The sequence below is a fragment of the Microcaecilia unicolor genome, chromosome 11 (assembly GCF_901765095.1).
Source record: "Microcaecilia unicolor chromosome 11, aMicUni1.1, whole genome shotgun sequence".
In the NCBI taxonomy this organism is placed as follows: Eukaryota; Metazoa; Chordata; class Amphibia; order Gymnophiona; family Siphonopidae; genus Microcaecilia; species Microcaecilia unicolor.
Window position 1 is genome coordinate 166,106,369 of NC_044041.1, and position 18,778 is coordinate 166,125,146.

The following is an 18,778-nucleotide window of genomic DNA, read 5'->3' on the forward strand; positions in this document are numbered from 1 at the left end:
TCTGGACCCTCCAATTCTATTAAATTAACATGGTCAACAGATTACCAAATTTTCTGAACTTTATCAATAACATACTGAGCAAGATCTTTCTCAGAAGGTTGTAATTGTGTACTGGGTGATATGTGTCTATTAACAATTTTAAAAAGACTCTTCTGATCAGGTACAATCTTCTACCTGGTTACTCTCCCCCATGCACCAGACATAACTGCTCATGGGTGTCTGTAATGATTACATGAAGGGCATCTTTTAAATACCAGCTTCATCTCCAGCATGCCGACAATTTGACAGTGAAAACGAAATGAGGATCTTGGAAATCTAAAACTAATCCAAAATACGATAGAAGGAAGCAATCTGAAACTCATCTGATCGCTGTTGTGAATGAAAAGAGATTGGCTATTAGCAGACACTGAGAGCAATGTGGGAATTCATGTGCAGGTTCAGAAAGCTTTTTAGAGCTTGCTGAGTTTTAGAAGCTGAACCAAATTTGGCGTCATCATGCAATGATCTCACCAACTTGTCTGTCTGTGAGATCCTGCTGTCCATAGAGAAATATTTTTCACATTGGAAAAAAATCTTTAAAGGGACTAACCAGGGAAGAGAGCACCAAGAAAGCTAAAGATGATTGAGCTTATATTCAGGTGCTGTGATTGGTGGCTTTTTTTAAAAACATTGGCCTCAACCATCAAACCCAGTCCAGATACTGAGTACCGGTATCCAGATTGCTACTGATGTGAAATATCTAGTTAGAGCAGTAATATTCAAACCGCTATCCAGATAGCAAGATAGGACAATTTTTCTGTCCTATCTTTATATAAGTAATCGGGTTAGCAGTCTGAATATTGCTGATAACCAGATAACTGCCAGCTCCACCCATGTACTGTCCTGAATAATGCCAGGTTGGTCAGTAATGATTTTCAGTGGCACTACTGAGATAGTTCTGCTCAAAATTGCCAGATAGCCCCGGCCAGTGGCACTTATCCAGGTAAGTGGTTTTGAATATTGACCCAGATATAGTTAGGAAAACTAGTGCTACTACTACTACTTAACATTTCTAAAGCGCTACTAGGATTACGCAGCGCTGTACAGTTTCACAAAAAAGGACAGTCCCTGCTCAAAGGAGCTTACAATCTAAAGGATGAAATGTCAAGTTGGGGCAGTCTAGATATCCTGAATGGAGGTATAGCGGTTATGTGCTAGTGAAAACAATTTTCAGAGCCATTTCCAAGCCTAAAATTGTGCCATATGCTTTGAAATTAGGCTTTTTGAAAATTGTTCATCAAGTATTTGTAAAATTGTGCATGCTTTTAACTGCATTTGGGAAAGACATTCCCAGGGTTGGGGTCAGATGTAGAGATTTTGTTAGTCAAAAAAAAAAAAGCTGCAGAAAAAAGGAAGTGCAAGTACTTTTCTCAGTCGACAATCAGGATAATACCGACTATGCTCTCTGAAAGCTCATAAACACCAAGAAGGATTTTCTGATTGTGTGCATGTGTTCACACCTGCTTCTTGCCTTCCGATCCCTGAGTCTGTTTTTATATAGATTTTATAATGTCATCCATTCCATCATCTCTTTAATGGTGGACCCACTATACCAACCTCCTTGAGGGTTGTCCATTTCAACTTCCTTATCCCACCATATTTCCAACCACAGACATGTCCAACAACTGATGGGGGAGCTCTTGTTTACATGGACACCCAAGGTTTATGGACTCTTCAAGAGCATGCTTTTCACATCAGCGTGCTAGAGCTCAGGGCAGTTTTCAGTGCAGTTGCTAGGCATGTGTGCTCCCTTTCTTCGAGGACAAGTAAGCTTACATTCTCACAAGTGAGTAGACGATCCCGGGTCAGCATAATACCAAGCAAAAAATTGAAGAGCTTTCTGGATTGCAAGCAGCGTTCCAATGCACATGTGCGAAATGCCTTCCTGCCCGCAGCGCGTCCGCACCCATCAGTCACGTTCTTTTTTTCTCCGTGTGAGAAGCAGTGGTACTTTTTGTTGCTCCTCACTCACCTAGGAAAGAGTTTTTATCATGCCTTTCAGCAGTGTTTTTGATTTCCGCACTCTTTATTGTTCCCTTTTTTTTTCTCTCATAATTAAAAACAAAATTTTTCCCTTGTAGTCTTTAGCTTTAGCCCGTGTTTAAGTTTCTTTTCTTTTTCAGCGAAGGCTGCTTTTAGGCTTCCTTGGACGGGTCTCTTCTTTTTTGTCCCTTTTCCCATTTTTTCAGGCAACTTTTGATTTTGCAGAAGCCATTTTCCCTTCCTTGTCGTCGAAGACTCCCATTTGTCATCTACCGCCCCCCTGATAAATCCTTCTCTTCCTTCCTCACCGACTTCGACGCTTGGCTCTCTGTTTTCCTTGAACCTTCATCTCCGTCCCTCATTCTCGGAGACTTTAACATTCATGCTGATGACCTTTCTGACCCTCACACTTCTAAGTTCCTCTCCCTAACATCCTCCTTCAACCTCCAGCTGTGCTCTACCACCCCTACTCACCGTGACGGCCATTGTCTTGACCTCGTCTTCTCCTCCTCCTGCTCACCCTCCAATTTCCAAGCTTCAGCTCTTCCTCTCTCCGACCACCACCTGATCACAGTCACACTTCTTCACCCCCCCCCCTCGGCCCCGTCCAACTTTAACCACCACCTCCAGGAATCTTCAGGCCATTGACCCCCCCCCCCCCCACCTTATCATCTAGCATCTCTAATCTCCTCCCATCCATCATGTCCTCCGAGACTGTCGACAAAGCGGTCTCCACTTACAATGCCACTCTCTCCTCTGCTCTGGACACCCTCGCACCTTCCACCTCCCGTCCCACAAAGAGTACTATTCCTCAGCCTTGGCTGACCCCTTGCATCCGCTACCTTCGTTCCTGCACCCGATCTGCTGAACATCTCTGGAGGAAATCCCGCACCCACTCAGATTTCCTTCACTACAAATCATGCTATCCTCCTTCCACTCCTCCTTATTCCTTGCAAAACAGGACTATTACACCCAATTGACCAACTCTCTCAGCTCCAATCCTCGTCGTCTCTTCGCCACCCTTAACTCTCTCCTCAAGGTGCCCCCCGCTCCCACTCCCCCCTCACTCTCTCCTCAATCACTTGCTGATTACTTCCGCGACAAGGAGCAAAAGATCAACCTTGAGTTCACTAACAAGCCATCACCTCCTCTTCACCCACTAACCCTCTCCCTCAACCTACCAACCCAGGCCTCCTTCTCCTCCTTTCCTGAGATCACCGAGGATGAAACCTCCTGCCTTCTTTCCTCCTCAAAATGCACCACCTGTTCCTCTGATCCCATCCCCACCAACCTACTTAGCACCATCGCCCATACTGTCAACCCCTCCATCTGTTGCATCCTTAACCTCTCTCTCTCCACCGCAACTGTCCCTGACACTTTCAAGCACGCCGTAGTCACACCTCTCCTCAAAAAACCTTCACTTGACCCTACCTGCCCGTCCAACTATCGCCCCATCTCTCTCTTACTCTTCCTCTCCAAAATACTTGAGCGCGCCGTTCACAGCCGCTGCCTCGATTTTTCTCTCCTCTCATGCCATCCTCGATCCACTCCAATCCGGCTTTCGCCCTCTCCACTCGACAGAAACAGCACTCTCCAAAGTCTGCAATGACCTGCTCCTGGCCAAATCCAGAGGCCACTACTCCATCCTCATCCTCCTCGATCTTTCCGCCGCTTTTGACACTGTCAATCACGATTTACTTCTTGCCACTCTGGCCTCATTTGGGTTCCAGGGCTTTGTCCTCTCCTGGTTCTCCTCCTATCTCTCCCACCGCACCTTCAGGGTATACTCTCATGGATCTTCCTCCACTCCCATCCCGCTATCTGTTGGAGTTCCCCAGGGATCTGTCCTTGGACCCCTTCTCTTCTCTTATCTACACCTCTTCTCTAGGCTCACTAATCTCATCTCATGGTTTCCAGTATCATCTTTATGCTGATGACACCCAGCTCTACTCTCCACACCAGACATCACAGCAGAGACCCAGGCCAAGGTATCGGCCTGCCTATCCGACATTGCTGCCTGGATGTCCAACCGCCACCTGAAGCTGAACATGTCCAAGACCGAGCTCCTTGTCTTTCCACCTAAACCCACTTCTCTTCCTCCACTCTCTATCTCGGTTGATGGCAACCTCATCCTCCCCGTCTCTTCTGCCCACAACCTCGGATTCATCTTCGACTCCTCCCTCTCCTTCTCTTCGCATATCCAGCAGACTGCCAAAACCTGTTGCTTCTTCCTCTTCAACATCAACAAAATTCACCCTTTCCTCACTGAGCACACCACCCGAACCCTCGTCCACGCCCTCATTACCTCTCGCCTCGACTACTGCAACCTACTCCTCACTGGCCTCCCACTCAGCCATCTATCCCCCCTTCAATCCGTTCAGAACTCTGCCGCACGTCTTATATTCCGCCAAAACCGTTATTCTCATATCACCCCTCTCCTCAGGTCACTCCACTGGCTTCCGATCAGATACCGCATACAATTCAAGCTTCTCCTCCTTACTTACAAATGCACTCACTCTGCTGCTCCTCATTACCTCTCTACCCTCATCTCCCCCTACGTTCCTGCCCATAACCTCCGCTCACATGACAAATCCCTCCTCTCAGTACCCTTCTCCACCACTACCAACTCCAGGCTCCGCCCATTTTACCTTGCTTCACCCTATGCCTGGAACAATCTTCCTGAACCCCTACGCCAAGCCCCCTCCCTATCCATCTTCAAATCCTTGCTTAAAACTCACCTCTTCAATGCTGCTTTTGGAACCTAACCTTTTGAACATATAGACTGCCCCAATCTGCCTGACCTATCAGATTGACCTTACACTTGTCTCCTAGATTATAAGCTCTTTGAGCAGGGACTGTCCTTCCATGTTAAATTGTACAGCGCTGCGTAACCCTAGTAGCGCTTTAGAAATGTTAAGTAGTAGTAGTAGTAGTTCACGAGCATTTACTTGCGGAACTCAGTGAGGCAGCTGTCAGACTTGATTGATGAGCTCCCTGTGGACAGGCTGAGCCGTTTCACCAGTTGGTCAAGCAGCAGAAGGTGTGCCACAAGTTTTGGGCTAAGGGCACTTACGACACTTTTGACAGGGCATCCAGAATCTCTGCTTAAGGTATAGCAATGTGCAGACTCATGGCTGGATGTCTATGACCTGGACCATTCGGACCAGCTGAGGATGGGGGATGCCCCTTGCTGGGGGGGGGGGGGCGGGATAATCTTTTCAGAGAGAAGGTCAAAGAGGTCGCAGACCAGATTAGGAAGCACACTGATGCTATGTCTTCTCTCTCCCGCGGGGCGTCTTCTGCAGCTGCCTCCTCATCCAGAAGGTATTTTGGTAGGTCACTGATTGCCCCCTATTCCTATTCTAGGCGTTGGTACACCCCTGTAGCTCGCCAACCTGCTCAGGCTCAGCCCCAGCACGCTCGTTCTCATCAACAGAGTGTGCCCAAGGCCCCTGCTGCTCCCCAGCAAAAGCAGTGGACGAGCTTTTGACTGTCTCCAGTAGAGCATAGCTGAGATCAAAGTGTCCATTCCGGACGACTTGCCAGTTGGAGGAGGTTAAAGATTTTTCACCAAAGGTGGCCTCTCATAACCTCCGACCGGTGGGTTCTTCAAATAATCTGTCTCAGATACACCCTCAAATTGCTTTCCAAATCTCCAAATTGCCCACCGAGAGCTAGTTCTTTCAGTTCTCAGCACGAGCATGTACTTGCAGAGGAACTCTCCACCCTTCTCAAGGCCCATGCGATTGAGCCCGTTCCACCAGGGGAGGAAGGGCAGGTATTCTATTCCAGGTACTTCCTTGTGCAGAAAAAGACGGGGGATGCGTCCCATCTTAGACCTGAGGGCCCTCAACAAATTCCTGGTTGAAGAGAAGTTCAGGAAGGTTTTCCTGGGCACCCTGCTTCCCATAATTCAGGAAAATGATTGACTATGCTCTCTTGACTTAAAGGATGCATACACTCATATCCCGATACTTCCGGCCCACAGGAAGTATCTTCGATTTCGGCTGGGAACACATCACTTTCAGTACCGCGTTTTGTCTTTTGGCCTCGCATCAGCTCCCATGGTTTTTACAAAATGTCTAGCGGTAGTCGCAGCATCGCTACACAGACTGGGAGTTCGTGTTCCCTTATCTCGACGATTGGCTGGTGAAGGAGCAGCTCGGAGGAAGGTGCTCAGGAGTCCATGTGGATGACTGTTCGAGTGCTGGAACTTCTAGGGTTCGTTATAAACTACCCCAAATCCCATCTTTAACCTGCTCAACAATTAGAATTCATAGGAGCCCTTATCGATACAAAGACTGTCTGAGCCTACCTCCCAGAGACGCATGCAGACAACCTTCTCTCCCTTGCGTCCAAGGTTCAGACATTGCATCAGGTCACTGCTTGGCAGTTGTTGAGATTGTTGGGCCACATGGCTTCCACAGTGTTTGTTACACCCATGGCACGTCTCCACATGAGATCTGCTCAATGGACCCTGGCTTCTCAGTGATATCAAGCCAGGGGAAATCTAGAGGATGTCATCCAAGTGTCCCCGGAGCTTGTACGCTCTCTTCAATGGTGGACAGTTCGGTCCAATCTCACCTTGGGACTACCATTCTAAATTCCTCAGCCGCAAACATTGCTGACGACGAATGCTCTCCTGGTTTGGGGAGCTCATGTAGATGTCCCTCCAGGACATGAATCTCCAGATCAATCTCCTGGAACTCCAAGTGATCTGGAACACTTTAAAGGCTTTCAGAGATCGGCTGTCCCATCAAATTATTCTAACATACAATCAGGTTGCGATGTATTACACCAACAAGCGGGGGGGGGGGGGGGGGCACCGGATCTCGCCCTCTGTGTCAGGGAGCCATCCAGATGTGGCTTTGGGCACACCGTCCTGGCATGTTTCTCCATTCCACTTATCTAGCAGGCGTAAACAATGGCCTAGCCGACAGGCTGAGCAGGATAATGCAACCACACAAGTAGTCTCTCAATATGGGCTTAGCCCGCAAGATCTTTCCAGCGTGGGGCACCGCCTCGGTAGATCTTTTTGCCACTCAGCTCAATCAGAAGGTCCCTCTGTTCTGTTCCAGGCTTCAGGCCCATGACAGACTAGCATCAGATGCCTTTCTCCTTCATTGGGGGACAGGCCTTCTGTATGTGTATCTTACAATACCTCTTGTGGGGAAGACTTTGTTGAAACTCAAGCAAGACCTCAGAACCATGATACTGATCGTGCCCTATTGGCTGTGGCAGATTTGGTTCCCTCTTCTTCTGGAATTGTCCTCTGAAGAACCGTGGAGATTGGAGTGTTTTCCGAACCTCATCACACAGAACGAGGGGTCACTTCTACATCCCATGCTTCACTCTCTGGCTCTCACGGCCTGGATGTGGAGAGCCTAGAATTTGCTTCCTTGGGTCTTTCGGAGGGTGTCTTCTGAGTCTTACTGGCTTCCAGAAAGGATTCCACTGTTATTCTTTTAAATGGAAAAGGTTTCCCATCTGGTGTGGCAGCAAGGTCATAGATCCCCTTTCTTGTCCTACACAGACCCTGCTTGAATACCTTCTAAGCTTATCAGAGTCTGGTCTCAAGACCAACTCCATAAGGGTTCACCTTAGTGCAATTAGTGCTTATCCATCAGTGTGTAGAAGGTAAATCTATCTCTGGACATCCTTTAGTTGTTCGCTTCATGAGAGGTTTGCTTTTGTCAAAGACCCTTGTCAGACCTCCACTAGTGTCATGGGATCTCAACATTGTTCTCACCCAGCTGATGAAAACTCCTTTTGAGCCACTGAACTCTTGCCATCTGAAGTACTTGACCTGGAAGGTCGTTTTCTTGGTGGCTGTTACTTCAGCTTGTAGGGTCAGTGAGATTCAGGCCTTAGTAGTGGATGCACCTTATACTATTTAATAACAACAGAGTAGTTCTCTGAACACACCCCATGTTTCTGCCTGGGCTGTCTTTAGAGGGCCATGTCACGGCTCATAATGTTAGAGCCATGGCTGCTTCGGTAGCCCACTTGAGGTCAGCCTCCATTGAAGAGATTTGCAAAGCTGTTACATGGTCTTCAGTCCACACATTCACATCACACTACTACCTTGAGCAGGATATCGGACACGACAGTCAGTTTGGGCAGTCAGTGTTGTAGAATCTGTTTGGGGTCTGCAATCCAACTCCATCCTCCTAGGCCCATTTTGTTCTGTTCCAGGCTGTACCCTCATCTAGTTCTATATAGTTTCAGGTTAATCTTAAGTCCTCGGCATTGCGAGGCCCAAATGACCACTGTTTGTTGTTTTGGGTAAGCCTGGATACTAGGGATTCCCCACTTGTGAGAATGTAAGCCCTCTTGTCCTGGGAGAAAGCGAATATACTTACCTGTAGCAGGTATTCTCTAAGGACAGTGGGCTTCACATTCTCACAATCCCGCCCACCTCCCCTTGGAGTTGTTTTCTTCAGTTTTCATTTCATTTTTATGCATGTTAGACTCGCCAAAATTGTTCACTAGTTGGTGTAGATCTTCATGAAACAGAAACTTCCCCTTAAAGGGCAGCTTGCCAAGCTGACCTATGGAAGCCACATCTGCTACACAGTTATGCAGCCACAAAACTGATGTGCAGCCAGCAACAGCACCATATATTTGGCCCATTTGTGAATAAGGTTGTGTAGTGTATCCTCCAGGAAGGCTGTACCTATCTCTGCTTCCATAGGCCCAGCCATATCTTCCAGCCCATCATCCAGCAGTTACCTGGATCAACAGAAATAGTCTTGGGCCAAATAGCCCCTGGCAAGGCCAGGGCCACCACCTCAAAAGGCATGCTTCAGGAGAGCATTAGGACAGATGGAGATCTGTCTGTCTTGCATGTCTCTCAGACCCTCCTTCGTTAAGGATGGTAGTCTTCTTGATAACCACCGAGAGGACAGCATCCACTTTCAGAAAGCACAACTCTTCCTTCTCATCCACTGGGATCAGATACAGTTAGGCCATAGACCACGCTACTTTTAATCCTGCATCTGGGATGTCCTGTTCTGCAGCTATCAGGTCCTTGATAGCCCAATGAACTAGAAAAATCCTAGCAGGCTTCAAAACGCATTCTAACAATGGATCCGTTGTCTGTGCACCCCTGGTTGGGACTGCATCTGCTGTTTTTAGAGCCAACATTACCTGAGCAATCGAGAAGGGCAACTCATCTCAATAAAAAATCCAGTTCACAGTTGCATCTTCCTCTGGCAATACCTCTTCTTTCTCAACTCAAACTGCGCCTCAGCCTGTGCCCTTTGCCAGTTGTCCACATCTCCTGACTCCAGGGAAGCCATCTCCTCCAGATCATTCGCCATTTGATCATTCGCCTCCTGACAGGCCATCCCTGATAGGGAGTACACTGGGATCTCCTGACCGCCTATCTACCACCAATTATTTCTTCAGACAAAAAGCTCTGTGAAACACAAATGCTGGGCTGAGGGCCTGTGCCACCCTTCCACCCGCTACCATACTGAGATATCCATCAGCAGCTTCAGACCCCTCTTCTAGGGTCAGTACAGGAGACCCTGCCTGAAATGGCTCCATATTTGTGACAATCAAAATGGTAGCAGTTCCCACAAAAATCAGGTCCTGCTGCCTGTTCTCCAGTCCGTGGCCCAACTCCCCAACTTACTGCCCCTCACTGCAACCTGTTCTGGCAGCAGAAGCCACGCCAGTACATTCCTCTACATGCAAACAGTTAACTTCCACAGAGCATGCAACACTGGTTTCCAGGCACAACCATGTTTTCCTGTGGCTGGGCAGCTTACTGGACTTTGACCTCCCCAACTGTGTACTCTGTGCAGACTCTGGGCAGCTTATCCCCTAACCTCCACTGCAGGGCTAGGAACAACCCCTGTTTGCTGCACACTACAAAAAAGTGCCCTCTGAGACTTTCTAGCTTTTTTCCTTCAGAGTTATTTCTGTTGTGTTTTTTTTTTTTTAAAGCAGGCTGAATCTTGTCCCTGGGCAGGCACTCAAGGCACCCCCCCCCCCCACCCCCCAATACATACACACACACACACACACACACTCAAATAGGAGCGGAGGACTGAGGCACACACTGATAGGTGGGAAGGGGCCCAGCCCAACTGAACTGGGTTTAGCACTCCAAGGCTATGTAGCGTGGCCCAGCTGATACCAGTCTTTGTCCACTGCCTTCACTCTGTCTCACCTACCATTTGTTGGAGACTGAGAAATGCTGATGAGGGATATACCACTCAGGATACTTATAACGTGATATCATTGGTTCAGTTGTTCTTAGTGCCCATCTGCTAGTAGGAGAAGGTAAACCCATGTTTCTGGATTGTTCTAGAGCAGGGGTGCTTGTTTCCCTAATGAATATGCATGGGATCTATCTGCATACAATGGAGGAAGGGCATACAGATAGATCTCATGCATATTCATTGGGGAAATCCTGAAACCCCAACAGGGTTGCAACCCTCGAGGACTAACATTGAGCACCCCTGGTCTAGAGGAACAGTAAGGAAAGTAGTTCTTTATTATTATTTCAATTTATATAGCTACTATTTGGGTTTCTGCCAGATTCTTATGACCTCTATTGGCCACAGTTGGAAGCAGGATGCTGGCTAGATGGACCATTGGTCTGACCCAGTATGACTATTCTTATGTTCTAACATACAACCAAGCTATCATTTGTACAGAAAAGTGACATAGGAAAAACAAAATACATTCATATTCCAACCAGTCCTTAAAGAAACATCATCACTCAAGGTTCTGTAGCGGTCTTGTGTATAACTTTGGCCACTTAATTTTTAAAATAGTCAAAGTTTTATATTTAAAAAAGGAGTATCGTTTATGAAAAAGTGAAATTCAACTGCTGAACATTTAACTTATATATCCAAGTTCATGATGACTAAATGGCAGATCTAACTTTGAGCATATAACTATCTGTTTAAAGTTATATGTGGATTTTCAAGTCTGACTCTTAAATGTATTTTCAGCAGCACTATTCCTATAATTTTGAACATATAGGTGACATGTTTAAAGTTAAACAGCAGCTGCACCGCTGAACATTGATCTACTGACTGTACAGCACTATCTGTCTACATAAACTTAAAGTCAGTGACTTTTTTCCCTGTTACAGAGAATTATGGAGAATATGAGGAGATGGAACAAGTTACTGGAGGTCCTCTGTTCCCAGAACTTCCTCTAGAGGATGAACCCATGTTGGAGGAAGGTGTCACAGACATACAGAACCCTGCAGCGAATATTCCAGACTTCTTACCCTCTGCACAGCGTGCACTCTTCCTAAGGATTCAACAGAAACAGCAGGAGGAGGAGGAGAGGGCCCGCAAACTGGCTGAAAGCAGCAAACAAGAGAAGGAGAATGAGGAAGGTGAGTAGGGCTTTCTGAACTTATAATCAGCAGTGAAATAGTGATTTGAGCCCAGATTGTTGTTTTAGTTAGCCATACTTTGATATCTATCATTCCCTTCACATTTGGGTAAGTAGCATAGAAAAAGCTGGTGTCTCTTAATAATTTGCTTGTATATGTACCTGAACATTATTAAAGGATTGGAGGATACTAGTTGACTTGATCCAGGGTGTGCTTTTGCTTGGTTCTAAAAGAAGCTGTGGTCCATGTCCGCACAGCCAGAGGAGTGCTGCCATTGCTGGAGTAGATGGGAGGGGGACTAAGAATCCAGTTTACCTTATTCTGCTAAAAAAGGTACTTTGTTCTGTTTTTATGGTCCTTACGTGTTGATAAATACAGAGGAATCTGTTGTGGTCACCATTAAGGGCACCTCAGTGAATGCCATTAATTTACAGCAATCCTGGGTTCTGAATACATTTTTTAATTTGCTATGTTTTACTGTGTTGGTGCAGATTTATTATTCCCTGTAAATATTTTTTCTGTTAGGTGACACTGGGAACTGGTATTCAAGTGATGATGATGAAGGTGGAAGCAGTGTAACATCCATTCTAAAAACCCTAAGGCAGCAGACAGTCAGCCGACCTCAGCAACAGCCCCATCCAGTGGAGCAAAACAGCAGCACTGTCTCTGGCGCACAGGGCGTTAGCGATCCTCGACTGCAGAAGGGAGGGAACCGGCCCACAGATCCACGCCTTTCACGAGATCCTCGGCTGGCTCGGAACCAAGATGTAACCAATACTGCCTCAGTGGTCACCACCACAGGTGACATGGGGACTAGCAACCCTAAACTAGCTCGCCAAGTTCCCACACCCAAAGTGGACACACTTCATGCCAGTCAAAAAGCTGGGCTAGCATCTGAGGAGGAAGAGGGTGAGCGGGCACCACGGGATAAAGCAGTTAGCATCCCTTTGGACCCCTTGCCGGGTGTCCTACTGAGAGACCCACGCTTGCAACTTCAGCAGTTTAGTCACATCAAGAAAGACGTGATCCTGCAGAAGCCTAGCTTTGCCCGTATGGTGCTGTGGAGCCCAGAGGATCTCATCCCTTTACCTCTCCCCAAGCAGGAGTCTGTACCAATCCCAGCTGCTCTCCAGGTGTTGCCTCCGCTGGACCCGCGCCTGAACCAGCCATCCCCTGTAGGATCTTCTGAACTGAGGCAACGTGGCCCATTGCAGCAGCCAGAACCATCTGGTGGAAGTAATATTCCAGATTTGGAACTTCTATCTCGGATATTACAGACTGTAAATGCAGCCACTGGGCCAGTTACAACTCCAAGTGAGAAGCCCACTGACCCCCGTGTGCGCAAAGCACCAGCTGACCCCAGGTTGCAGAGGGTTTCAGAAACTGTGACCCCACGAACCAGCTCTGAGAGCACTCCTACCACAATTGCTCCCTATGACCCCAGGCTGCTGGCGGCTGGTGGACTCAGCAAAGCAAGCGGAAGCCCAAGCAGTGTCCTGAGCGGTATCAGTCTGTATGATCCCCGGGAGCCCGGCAGTGATGGGGGAAACATTCAGCCTAAGGGCACAGATAGCACCAAAGGCAGCAAAGCTAAGGAGCCCCTATTTGTACGTAAATCTGCCTTGGAGCAAGCAGAGGCTGAGCCGGCCATGGACAGGTACAACAGCTATAACCGCCACCGTGCCAAAACAACTGCAACAGCCACAGTGGCACCTACTGTAACACCATCCCATGAACCTGGACTACAGCAGCAACCACAAGCAGGAGTACATAGCCTCCCTGTACCTTCTGTCTATGGCCTAGTAAAGCAAAGCACTGCAAAGTCTGGAGCCAGCAGCCCTTTCACAGGCAACAGCCCTGCCCAGGACAGCCAAGAGGATGCTGGCTCCCTGAAAGACGTATTTAAGGGTTTTGATCCCACTGCATCTCCATTCTGCCAGTAACAGTGAAGAAATGAAAAGGACCTTTTGCATTTAAAAGCAATCGTACAGTGTTGAAAACCTACATTTTTTAACTACTTCTTCCATTAGTGCTTATATATGTCATATAAATATATATATGTATACATACACATATATAACCCTGTAACTTGTACATAAAACCACAGTTCCATGTCTCTGCTATACTTGCCTATAATCTGACAAGATCTGTTTTTAATGAATAATCAGAGAGTCCTTGTGTGGTAACAGCTCATGGATTATTTGTTTTGTTCTAGGTTGGGGGCGGGGGGCAATTTTGACCACCCAGTACTTCTTTTTAATATGTACACAGTGAACAGAACTGAAATCAGTCTTGATAAACCAAACCCTTTTTCTGTTTTGTAATATTTTCATAATTTTGATTTGGGTAGGTTATTTTCAAAGCTTCCTAATGCTCACCCCTCTTCTGTTGTAAATAGATTTTGTATTAAAAAAAAAAAGGGGGGGGGGGGGAACACCGGCCTGTTGATTTCAGCAGAAAAAAAAATACTTCAAAAAATCTTGGATTGTGATTTGAGTTCTTGATAGTTTAGAGAATCACTCTTGCCAGTTTTTGTTAGATGTGGACTGTCAAATTCAGTTCTGCAGGGTCACAGACAGCTTCAGTTTTCAGGCTAACCAAAATATAACTATGGCCATAAAACAAGGCTTATCAACATCTGTGTCTCTTAAGAGACCAGAGTTTGAAATCTAATTTTTCTATTGGTAGAACAAAAAAAAAAAGTTTTGAGAGTGCAGCGTGACACTAGTGTGGAAAAGACACTTAAAAAATCTGACAGCAGTGGTGAAACACAAGTCCATAGTCTCACTGACTACAAGTAACATTTGTTGCAAACTTATGTTTAATTTCTATCTCTACCCAAAAAAATATGTTGTAATTTTCTGCCTAAGTGAACTTTGGTGTACCTCAAATTTTTGTTCTAATTTTGTCATTATTCAAAGTTTTTGTTTTTAACTCCTCAGAACGACTTAATAAGTAATTTATTGGAATTGTGAAGATAAGAAGAGAGACCAAACTAAAAGGGGAGATGCAATCATATTTCTAAGTTCTAAAACGTGAGAAATAAAACATTTGTAGAGATCAGCAAAATAGAAATTGATATTTACTGATTATTTTGACCATACATTCTTGGGAAATTTTGTTTCTCCATCAAGAAGCAGATTAATATCAGCCTCTCAAATGGGTGAGGTCATCATACAGCACTGAGACGGATTAGCTTCCTTAGAGCTCAGAAAGACCAAGAAGAATTTTCTGACTATGCCTGTGCATTCTAATGCTGCTGCCTGCCTTGTGAGTCCCCTCAGTCAATTTTTATCCATTGAAGTGAATAAACATGTTGGTTCACTCATTACCTCATTTAGTTTTTGCAGTGCTTTTCTTTTCCTTCTTCAGGCCAATCCTTTTATCATCTCCTTTTTTGGTGTTTACTGGTCCTGTGTTCTACAAATTAAAAAAATGTTTCTTCCTTCTAGAAATTTCCTTCTTTTCCTATCATTATTGAATTCAGCTTCACCCCGCTTGAAGGGAAGCCTGGTATTAAACTGTGTCCAAATGTAACTGCAAGATGGCCTTAACAGACACACATGAACTCTGTGTGCACAGCATGGATTTATAACACAGTGTCTCATCATATGAGAAAGAAGCACAAGGACAAGGAGAATATGTTCATTTAAACAAACACTCACAGCACTAAATTGCACCTTGATTCTGATTGAGCTGAAAAGAAAAGAAGCCGGAAAGAATTGCTGGGTGGTAAGAAACCATATTCCCTGATTCTAGATTTTATTTATCCTTGTACCTTTGAGGAAGGAACACCAGGATACAAGAAATGGTCTGTAAGTGTATAAAAGAGTAAGGAAAAGAAGCACTAGGGGTAATCTGAGAGGAAGATAAGGAGTCAGATGTTGAGGGATTTTCTGGACACTTCCAGCACCTGCAGAGGATCTTGCAGGCAATCCAGTTAAGAACATTTTTTTAAATATCTAAGAGTCTGAAACTTGAATGTTCAGACTTCTTAAGGACTTGTCCTAGAACAGATCTTCCCCTTTTCTAAGAAAATTGAACATCCATCCTCCTGTTCAAGAGCTCACAGTGCAGCAAACATGTTGGTGCATAGAAGGCATGGTCCAGACAGAACATAGTGCAGAGATAGAAACTTCTTGCACAGAGGCTTCAGCTATCAGCTCAGACTATGGGGCCAAGGTTAAGTCACTTAGCACAGAATCCAAACTTGATAACATGCATAATGTGCCCATCAATACAGATGTCCAGTCTCTCATTACAAACGACTGTTTGTTGATGCAGTTGCAGCCTAGATTACTAGGTAGTAAATATCTCCCAAAGTAGGGATCCAATCTCTAGTCTGCACCTTCCAAACTCCATCCTGGAAGTCCAGATTTCACCCTTTTCTCCTCAAAATGTTGCAATATTTCATAAAAGAAACTACAAAGAGAATATGTTTCCAGAAATGCCTCCAACACCTAAAATCAGTTCTATAATATAACAGAATATTCCTTCTCTCAGACTAGGACCTCCATTGATAGAAAGAAGAAGATTGAACTTTAAAAGACTATGAAAGCAACCTACATGAAGCTCATTGGTCCTGCTATTAGATGCTACTGCTTCATGATGTTCTGACCAGTATATTGACTCGCCACAGATCCCCTCAAATTAGTAACCACCTCCACAGCCTCAGAAGATCGCTCTCTCAGAAAATATGCTGTATCCCAAATTTCTGAGATTCCAAAGGCCCTGGGTCTGAATATAAAAGAGGAACCAGGTTCGATATGCTACATCTTTCAGATTTTTAAAACAAATCACTAAGGACTTGATAGCTCTCTGCTATCTCATACAAGAATCTGGCAGACAACCTTTTCCATATACTCGACATCATAAAAGGTGGAAAGTAAATACAAGATGCAGTCAATCCCTGGGCATGTTATAACATAACTCCATTATCAGTTTGTTCTGGTAGAATCATCTATGAAGAATCTCAGGAGTTTTTGAATTTACTTAACACTCATTTGACAGTGAAATAGAAGATAGTGAACACAATTGGTGAAAGACTTTCTGGGGTGATGTTAATGTTGGCACCACATCAAACAAATGATGCAATACTACCATTCTCTGATACAAGTATAATTTCTACTGGAAACCCGATCGTAACAAACCCCTGTTGGAGATGGTTAATGCAGAGTTCACATTCAGGCGTATGATATGTCCTATAGAACAGTAGCTGTAACCATAAACAGCTAGAATTGGTTCAGAACCTTAGAGAGGATGTGCATGATAAATTGGTAGATGCTCCTTGTTCTGGCAACAGTCTTTTGGTGAAAGCAATCATCAATTTAATAAAAGACTACTGCGCCATCTCACAGACACCCACTGCTGTTACAATGAAGCAAACTATAGTGTCTCGGGGAGGGGGATCAACACTCTCAATATAAAAAGCCCTTCTACTTTGCCAGGCATTGGTAGCAATTTATATTCACCCATACCAAAATCAGGGATGGGACAGTATCAAGATCAAAGACAAAGCCCTAGAAAAAGAAGAACAGAAACAGCAGTCACAATTCCACAGTAAAAATGTTCCCAGTTTGTGACTATCAACGGGTCCTGGACGTTCCAGTGGGTTGCTGATTGTTCTGCTTCAAGGATCATTGGCTAAAGATTATATCACAAAAATGGATATCATGGATCTACCGTCCTCCCAAATCATCCACTTGTCTTCACATGCAAGAGAGAATAAGTAAAGATTTTTTTTCAGCAAAGCTCCAGCTGCTGCTCTTGGCCAGTACAGTAGAGCCGATCTAAAAGGAAGAAATGCCAGGGATTCTGCTCCAATTATTTCCTCATTAAAGCTCAAGATGATTTCTTTTGGCTCCTTTCTACTTCTCCTATTGATATACAATTGGCCAGGTGCTTTATATATCTCAAAGATGCTTACAGATGCAGAGGAAAATACTTTGTTTTATACTCAAAAGAAGATGAACATTATAGCAGACAAACAGAGAGCTTGATCCTCACAAATGGCTGCTGGATTTCAGTGGAAAATACCTGAAAGAGAATTATCCACAGCATTCCACAACAGGAAGCTTCCTCTGTTTTGCTCATGGAGATCCACATCCAGACAGCATAACTTCCAATGCCTGCCAGATACACCAGGAAGAAAGGCTTATTTTGCCTATCCTTTGAATAATTCAAATCTCGATATTGATTGTTCTATAACTGCTTTATCAAATGTGGTTTCCATTGTTAACACTAGCTGTGCAGGATCCACTCATTCAGGTCACATTGCAGTCCAAACATTCAACAAATGGACAGCTCCATCGTCTTAGTCTTTAATCACTAACCCTAACATGGAGATTGAAAGGCCATATGCCCTCAAACTTTTAGCTTTCACAAGAGATATTGGGCAGTCTCCTAGAAAGAGATTAACAGATGTTATACATTTTTAAAGGGAATAGATTCACAACATGGTATGTTCAGTCCAGTTACGATCCTTTAACTTGCCCATTGCTAGTGCTTCTAGAATACTTACATTACTTTCTAAGTCGGATTCAGGATGACTTCAGTTAGAGTCTACTTAAGTTCCATAGTGGCTTATTATGTATGAGTGTATAGAGGATCACACTGTATTTAGCCTGTAGTGCTTAGATCAGTAGTTCACAAACCTGTCCTGAAGGAACTTTAGCCAGTCAGGTTTTCAGCATATCTACAATGAATATTCATGAGTTAGATTTGCATGCACTGCCTCCATTGCATGCAAATCTAACTCATGAGTATTCATTGCAGATATCCTGAAAACCTGATTGGCTGGGGGTTTTCCAGGACAGGTTTGGGAATCACTGGCTTAGATTAATGAAGGGCTTCATGAACACAGAACCACAAATATTTAGACCACCACAAACATGGGATTTGGAATATTGTTCTAGCACAGTTAATGAAAGAGCCTTTTGAACTAATGGAGAATTTCCTCTTGAAATTTCTAAGATGGAAAACCATCTTTCTGGTGGCAATCTTGGTAATCACATCTGTGAGAAGAATAATTGAGCTTCAAGCCCTAGTCCTTTTCTCCACCTTACACAAATTTCTCATAGCAATGTAGTGCTAAGAACATATCCCAAATTTCTTCGGAAAGTGTTACTGAAATTTCGCATCAATTAGTCAATAGTTCATCTCACATTTTTTTCTAAACACTGCTGGACTATCCTCCCTTGTAGAAGTCAAAGCCTCATCAAAAACACAAAAAGCTTTGAATCTTTTGGCACAGATTTAATTTAATACAAAGTTTTATAGCCTGCTACTTTCAGCCACAAGACCATACAGTGTGGATTACAACAGCTACAACTATGATCTAAAGACTTCAAGAAAATACTATCCAATTGGATTTCAGATTGTATCTCTTTCTGT

At 44.8% G+C, this 18,778-nt stretch overlaps 1 protein-coding gene across 3 annotated transcripts in view; it reads left to right on the forward strand.

Annotated features, from left to right (window-relative positions):
* Positions 1-18,114, forward strand: part of ZC3H4 (zinc finger CCCH-type containing 4) — a 282,668-nt gene extending 264,554 nt beyond the window's left edge. For all 3 annotated transcript variants that reach the window (XM_030218219.1, XM_030218221.1, XM_030218220.1), the window contains exons 13-14: positions 11,135-11,386; positions 11,912-18,114. In XM_030218219.1, the coding sequence (XP_030074079.1) occupies positions 11,135-11,386; positions 11,912-13,329 (1,670 nt within the window). In that variant the 3' untranslated portion in view covers positions 13,330-18,114. The remainder of the gene's footprint in view (positions 1-11,134; positions 11,387-11,911) is intronic.
* The last annotated feature ends 664 nt before the right edge of the window (positions 18,115-18,778 follow it).